General features: G+C 57.8%; 1 protein-coding gene across 1 annotated transcript; it reads left to right on the forward strand.

Moving 5' to 3' along the window:
* Window positions 1-3,747: 3,747 nt before the first annotated feature.
* Window positions 3,748-5,540, forward strand: CLDN9 (claudin 9). Its single transcript, XM_033101056.1, has one exon. The coding sequence runs from the start codon at window positions 4,471-4,473 to the stop codon at window positions 5,122-5,124; it is 654 nt and encodes a 217-aa protein (XP_032956947.1). The 5' UTR covers window positions 3,748-4,470; the 3' UTR covers window positions 5,125-5,540.
* Window positions 5,541-6,364: the final 824 nt, after the last annotated feature.

Here is a 6,364-nt window from a genome sequence, read left to right on the forward strand (position 1 = left end):
TTCAAGAAGACAAAGTTGGGGGTGGGTAACTTCTGCTGGTTGAAAGCTGACAATTATGACTGGTAATAAAGTTAACTGCTACCCAATCAATGGAGTCTGCCCGGGTTTACAAGTGAAACACCATTATGCTCTTAACAAAATACACTTGTCAATACCTATAGAGATCCCCAAGGTGTATGAGGTGCTGGCAGCCTGGGCACATACCTTTGGCAACTCTGAAATACGCAGGGCAGACTTCTCTCTCCGTTTTACAGCCAGGAGGCACCTGAGATTAGGGCAGTTGTGATTTGCCCATGGAGGTCCTGGGGTGGGGTTGACACCAGGTCTGACCCAGAGTTCAGTAAGCTGCCCCTGCGGGTGCTGAGCAAACATGGTGCTCTCAGCATCAGGGACATTCTGGTCCCGATGAAAGTGAGCCAGGGTGGAGGGTGATTTCCTGTGAAATCAGATGCAGATGTGGCTGTCCGCTGGGATTCTTCTGGTTCTTTCCAGGAGTGCGGGGAACAAGAGGATGGCTGGCTCCAGAGGCATGGGACAAAATTCAGGTGGGGCGGCCCTGGGAGGTTCAGCCCTGGGGTGGCCTTGCTACAGCCTTCAGAGAAATGCACCAGGAGACCCAGATTACCCCCCGGAAATTGGGAGGGCAGGGCTGGGCAAGGAGCCGGCTTTGAAGTCAGGGTCTAGGGTTGCATCAGGCTTGTCCTATTTTGCGCATGTACACTTGGCCACGTTCCCTTAGCTCCCTGAGCGTCTGTCCTGGTCTGTATAACAGGGGTTGTAAAACCGGTGAGAATTTTTGGGGACCTCAAGGTTTGGAACCAGCTTTTCTACCTATAATCCGTGGGCCTCGGGCACCTCCCCAAAGCAACAGGCGATGGTGCTCTTGGGGTTGTTGTGCAGCCCCTAAGCCCACCCACCGCCCCTTCCTGGCTCCACGGAGGATCTGGTGACCGTTAGTTCCCCTCCTTTGTCATTGGGCCACATTTCCCAATAAAAGTGAGATAGATGATGGGATTGGAGTTACTCCACTTCCCCTTTACCCCCGTCTAAACTGAGCTCCAGTTTCTTCTGCCCACCTGAGCCTCCCGCCCCTGCACCCTCCCAGAGAGAACAAAGACCTAGTCCAATTCTGTCACTCACTCCCTGGAGGGGCTGGCTGAGGGCGAGGCTGTTCCAGCCTGGGTTTCTCCTCAGGGTTGCACGGTGGGGACAGTTCTCCTCCCTTATCTCTTCCCAGGGTGGAAGAGGTTGGGGGTGGGGACTCGAGGGACGTGTTAAAGTGCCATTGAGATGCTAACTGTGGTGGGGGGTCCTGCCTCCATATCAATGGCATTCCAGCCCCAGCACAGTCCCTACTTAGTCCCCAACTTTAACCCTTCAGTTCCCGGATCCAACTGAATCCAGGTGGATCAGGGGACCTAAGAGAGGATTTGGGGCCTCCGGGCCTCTTTCTAAGGAGGGCTGAGGACTGGAATTCCTGCCTAGATGCCCTGGGAATCTGTCTTCTGCTTCACACCACTGCAGTGGGTAGCTCCTCTGACCACCCGCTTCCAGCCTCTCCTAGTTTTCTGACAAATTTCCCCACTTTTACTCTCTAGGCACCTTACCAAAAAGAGAAGTGGGGACAGGTGGGAGGAAGCTAAAGCCGTCCAGCCATCTTGGAAGCATGTCTAGCAGGGTTTGGTCTCTGGAGGTGGGGCGTGTCTTCATCCTCAGCACCCACCTCCCCTGTCGCTGGCCAGGCTCTGGGGTATCCCTCTGCTTGAGAGTACAGAGGTTGAGCCAGAGAACTGAGATCTGAAAAAATCAAGGTCCTCTTAGTGCCATCTTGGGGCGTGAAGCTTACCCAGTGTGTGCAGCCCCTCACCAGCCCCGTCACAACGGTGAGGGTTTAGAGCTGCTGGTGGAACTGGCGGGCCCTTGAAGCAAGGCCTGAATGCAGGCTGACCAGCTGTCCTGGTTTCCCCAGGACGCAGGACTCAGTGCTCATGGAATATCCTGGGCAAGTCAGGACATTAGGACGAGTTGGTCACCTTATGTCCAAGGCCAGAGGGGGACTGTTGCTCTGGGCGTGGGGGACAGAAAAGGCCCTGGGCTGGGGCTTCCCAGGATGGGAGGCCTTGTGGGCAGGTTGGTGGGCCCCTCCAGAGACCCAAGTGGCCTGACACCTGCCCAAACCAGTGGAGCTGGATTCCTGGCGGCCCCAAAAGCTGTAGAGGGAGCTCACTGAAGGCTTGCTTCTATTTGCCCTTCTTCTCAGCCACCTCCTCCCCCCATGAAATCTGAGGCCTGGTTGGTGGGGACGTGGAAGAGCTGGACAAACACGGCCCCAAGATTCCCGGTGCCCGTCACAGCCCCGTCATCAGCATCCTGTCCTCAGGTATCAAGGGGCCACCAGGTCTGCCCTGGACAGCACTGCCCTGTGGCCCTACGGGGAGGCACCAGGCATGGAGGAAGCCCCAAGCACTGGAGCTCATCTGGCAGACGCGCTGATTGGCTTTGGCCTCAGTCTCCCCATTTTAGGGGGAGCGTTTCTCAAGCTTTTTGAGTCATCCTCCCCTTTGCAAATCTGGTGAAAGTATAAACCTCTCTTACACAAATTCCTAAAACCCATTCCCAAAGCCATTCACCCAAGTGAAGTTAGAATGATTTATAAATAAAGCCCCACTGAGCAGTGAGGAAGCACCTAGTGCCCTCCCTCCCCCAGGGTAGTAGAGTGGTTTAGTGACCAGGTGTGTGTGTGTGTGGGGGGGGAGTCCTCCCAGCCCTCCTGGGCACCTGTCCCGGGGCACCTCCTCCCAGGGCAGCCAGGCCTCTGGTCTTCTTCAGGAGGAGGAGTGGAGGTGAGAGGCTGTTCCAGGTGAGAGCCCAACACTGCCTTTGAGAATTCTCCCAACCACCCTGGAAAGTGGAAATTTCATCAGCGTCTCCCTCCATTTTCACACAATAATCCTCAATTCTTAGAATTCAGGGAAGACCTTGAGGGAATTCGTGATCCCACCCCCAAATAAGGGGCTCATATTTGTGGGTCCCCGGGATTTCTCAGAGGGTCTTTGACCCAGGGTGGTTAAGGACCATGACCTTCCATGACCTGTCCCAGGTGGGAAGCAGCATTTGAGCCATGGTCTGTGTGACTCCCAGGCTGCCCCCCACGAGGGGAGTCACAAGGCTCCATGGGGTCTTTCCTGAGGACTGAGGCAGAGCTCAGTGTCTCGTCCTGGTCCCAAGTGGTCACTCACTCCCCATGGATGAGAGTGGGGTCCTGGGCTTCACCCCCACCCAGGGCTCCTGCCCCTGCTTCTCTTCCCCTTTCCCTCCAGGCCCTGAGTGCTCCTCTCCCAGCTCCACAACAGGCTCTTTATTCCCTGGCCTCTAGAGACCTTCAGCAGCTCTGCTCAGTCCCCAGTTTCAGAGAGGGCACACCTGAGCTGAGGTAGAAGTGAGGGGGTGGTTTTCTAGGCCGTTGCCTGGACGATGCCACCTGAGCTAGGCTCCAGGCACCTGTCGCCGGGGAAACGGTGCGGGCGGGGTCCCTCCCTCGGGAGCTGCCAGGGCCACTGGGCTGACTGGAGACAGATCGGATTCCAGAGAGTCCCAGCGGGCGGGGTACAGGCGGGGGTGCACGATACTGGGGGAACTGGGGTGAATTTGTATCATGAAATGAACCGGGGCTGTGGAGAGCAAGGACAGCAGGGGAGGGGTGGCTGGGGGAGGAAGAGGAGGTTCAGGAAGGCAGGCTGAGGCCCCCAAACCTTCCATCTCTGCCCTGAGACAATTACATTTTGCCCCCCTCATCCCACCCCAGATGATTCTCAGTCTCCTCATTCCTTTGTTCCTGGGTTCTCCAGGCATGGATGTTCTTTCCTCCCCAGTCCCTTCCTGGTCGTGGTATCTCCCCACTGACCCTGAGCCTCCCCCAGCCCCGCCTCCTCCCCGTAGTGCTGGCTTCCCCAGTCTTGGCCTCATTGCTCCTCCCCTGCTTCGGCCTTAAAAACCCCGCCTGCAGCTAGGAGCCAGCAGTCCCCAGGTGGCATCCGGCAAGGGTGTACTGCTCCGCGGGAACCTGTGCCAGCTAGAGGTGACGAGGCTCTCCCCAGCCTGAAGGTGGGTTGGTGGAAGGAGGGTCCCGTGCAGTTGGTGAGACAGACAGTGGCCAGGACGTGACTGCAGAGCGGCAGGAGCAGAAACCACTGGGCAACTGATGGGCCACGGCCCCTGGAGAAGACACTAGCCGCTCAGTGGAACAGGACTGTGAGATTGATTTGTGTTTCTCCGGGGCCGGACACACCTGTGAGGGGCACAGAGAGAGGAGGTGCCCTGCAAGAGGCCCACCGATGTGAGGACTGGCCTGGCCTGTGGCACTGACTGCCCCTTCTTGGTGGGCACCAAGAGCCCTACCTAGCAGTGCATCTGACGGACTCCTTCGTTCACCAGGCCGCTGAGGGTTGAGAAGATCTAAAGAGAGAGCAGATGGCTTCAGCTGGCCTAGAACTCCTGGGCATGACCCTGGCTGTGCTGGGCTGGCTGGGGACCCTGGTGTCCTGCGCCCTGCCCCTGTGGAAGGTGACCGCCTTCATCGGCAACAGCATTGTGGTGGCCCAGGTGGTGTGGGAGGGGCTCTGGATGTCCTGTGTGGTGCAGAGCACAGGCCAGATGCAGTGTAAGGTGTACGACTCAATGCTGGCGCTGCCCCAGGACCTGCAGGCTGCCCGCGCCCTGTGCGTCATCGCCCTCCTGCTAGCCCTGCTCGGCCTCCTGGTGGCCATCACGGGTGCCCAGTGCACCACCTGCGTGGAGGACGAAGGAGCCAAAGCCCGTATCGTGCTCACAGCGGGGGTCATCCTCCTCCTCTCGGGCATCCTGGTTCTCATCCCTGTCTGCTGGACTGCGCATGCCATCATCCAGGACTTCTACAACCCCCTGGTGGCCGAGGCCCTCAAGCGGGAGCTGGGGGCCTCCCTCTACCTGGGCTGGGCGGCAGCGGCCCTGCTCATGCTGGGTGGGGGCCTCCTCTGCTGCACGTGCCCCCCACCCCAGATCGAAAGGCCCCGCGGACCCAGGCTGGGCTACTCCATCCCCTCCCGCTCGGGGACTTCCGGAATGGACAAGAGGGACTATGTGTGAGGTGGAGGGTGTCCCCAGAAGCCTGCTGCTCAGAGCCTTGACCTCTTACTGGATGCCCTCTAACCCCTGCCTTCTACCCGTCAACCCCGCCCCCAGGTGGAACCCACTTTCCAGGAGCTCCAGCCAGGCGTGGCTGCTGGGCTAGTATCAGATGGCCTGGCTGAGCCCATACCCTCAATGGGGTTTCCCACCTCCTGGTCTGCCCCTGCCTTTCCCGACCAGTTGCTTTCTTCTGCTGCCCAGCACTCCCCTTCCTCCCAGGCCTCCCCTGCACCTGGAATCTGGGCCTCACCCAAAGGGCAGTAGCTCCTTGGCTTAAAACAAGGAGAGGGTCATGCTCTGCCTGCCCTGGAGTTGGTCCCCTCCAGTCTGGCCACTACCACATCCAGAGGCCCAGCTCAGCCCCCCTGCCCCATCCCTGGAATAAATACAGAATTTGTACCTCCGGCTGCTTTGATCTGTGATAGGGCTGTCAGGCCAAGGCCCGCTCCAGGTTCTGCCCTGTGGGTAACCTCACTCAGGCCATGCAAGGCGGGGGGTGGGGTGGGGGGGCAACAAAGGAGGTGAGCTGCTGGTGTTCACCTCCTCACACCAGGCTGGAACTCAGCAGCCCCCACAGCAACACCAATGGCAAGTAACAAAACATACTTTATTTAGTAAAAACTGGTGAGTGTGGGAGGAGCATGGCAGAAGTGTGCAGGGACTGGAGGTGAGAGGGTCAGGGGTCTATAGCATGGCTAGGATGTGACTGAGGATAGAAGAGCCAGAGGTCAAAAGCCTTGCAGGCAGGCAGTTCTTTGGCTCTTCTTGAGGCTATTTGAGGCTCAAAATCCCTGGTTCCAGAGGCTTGACCAGCAAGGTGGGGCTTGTCCCTGCAAGCCCAGGGAGGCCCTATCCCGACACCAGCAGAACTCTTGGGGACAGACTGTCAAAACATCTTGTCACAAAAACACCTGGCCAGCAAGTGGCTTTTATCCTGGGGCCACAGCTCCAGGATGGCCTCCAAGATGGGAATGTCCAGGGTGGAGAAAGATCCAGAAGCTCTGAAGTGTTGCCTCCTTGGTTTCATCATCCAAAGGTGAGAAACAGCCAGCAGCAGAGCCCAGGTGGGAGACTGAGTTTCTTCTTGGTTCGATCGTGATCAAATGAATTAAAAAGAGAAAAACAAAAAGAAAACAAAACCCCAAAATATAAAGCAAAAATAAGATAAAAGCAACCCTGAAGCTATCATGCAACCTCG

Source organism: Rhinolophus ferrumequinum (genome assembly GCF_004115265.2).
Source record: "Rhinolophus ferrumequinum isolate MPI-CBG mRhiFer1 chromosome 15 unlocalized genomic scaffold, mRhiFer1_v1.p scaffold_54_arrow_ctg1_1, whole genome shotgun sequence".
Classification (NCBI taxonomy): domain Eukaryota; kingdom Metazoa; phylum Chordata; class Mammalia; order Chiroptera; family Rhinolophidae; genus Rhinolophus; species Rhinolophus ferrumequinum.

What these genes read in the sequence shown, in the direction of transcription:
- CLDN9 (XM_033101056.1), top strand. Translation starts at nt 4,471, where the DNA reads ATGGCTTCAGCTGGCCTAGAACTCCTGGGCATGACCCTGGCTGTGCTG.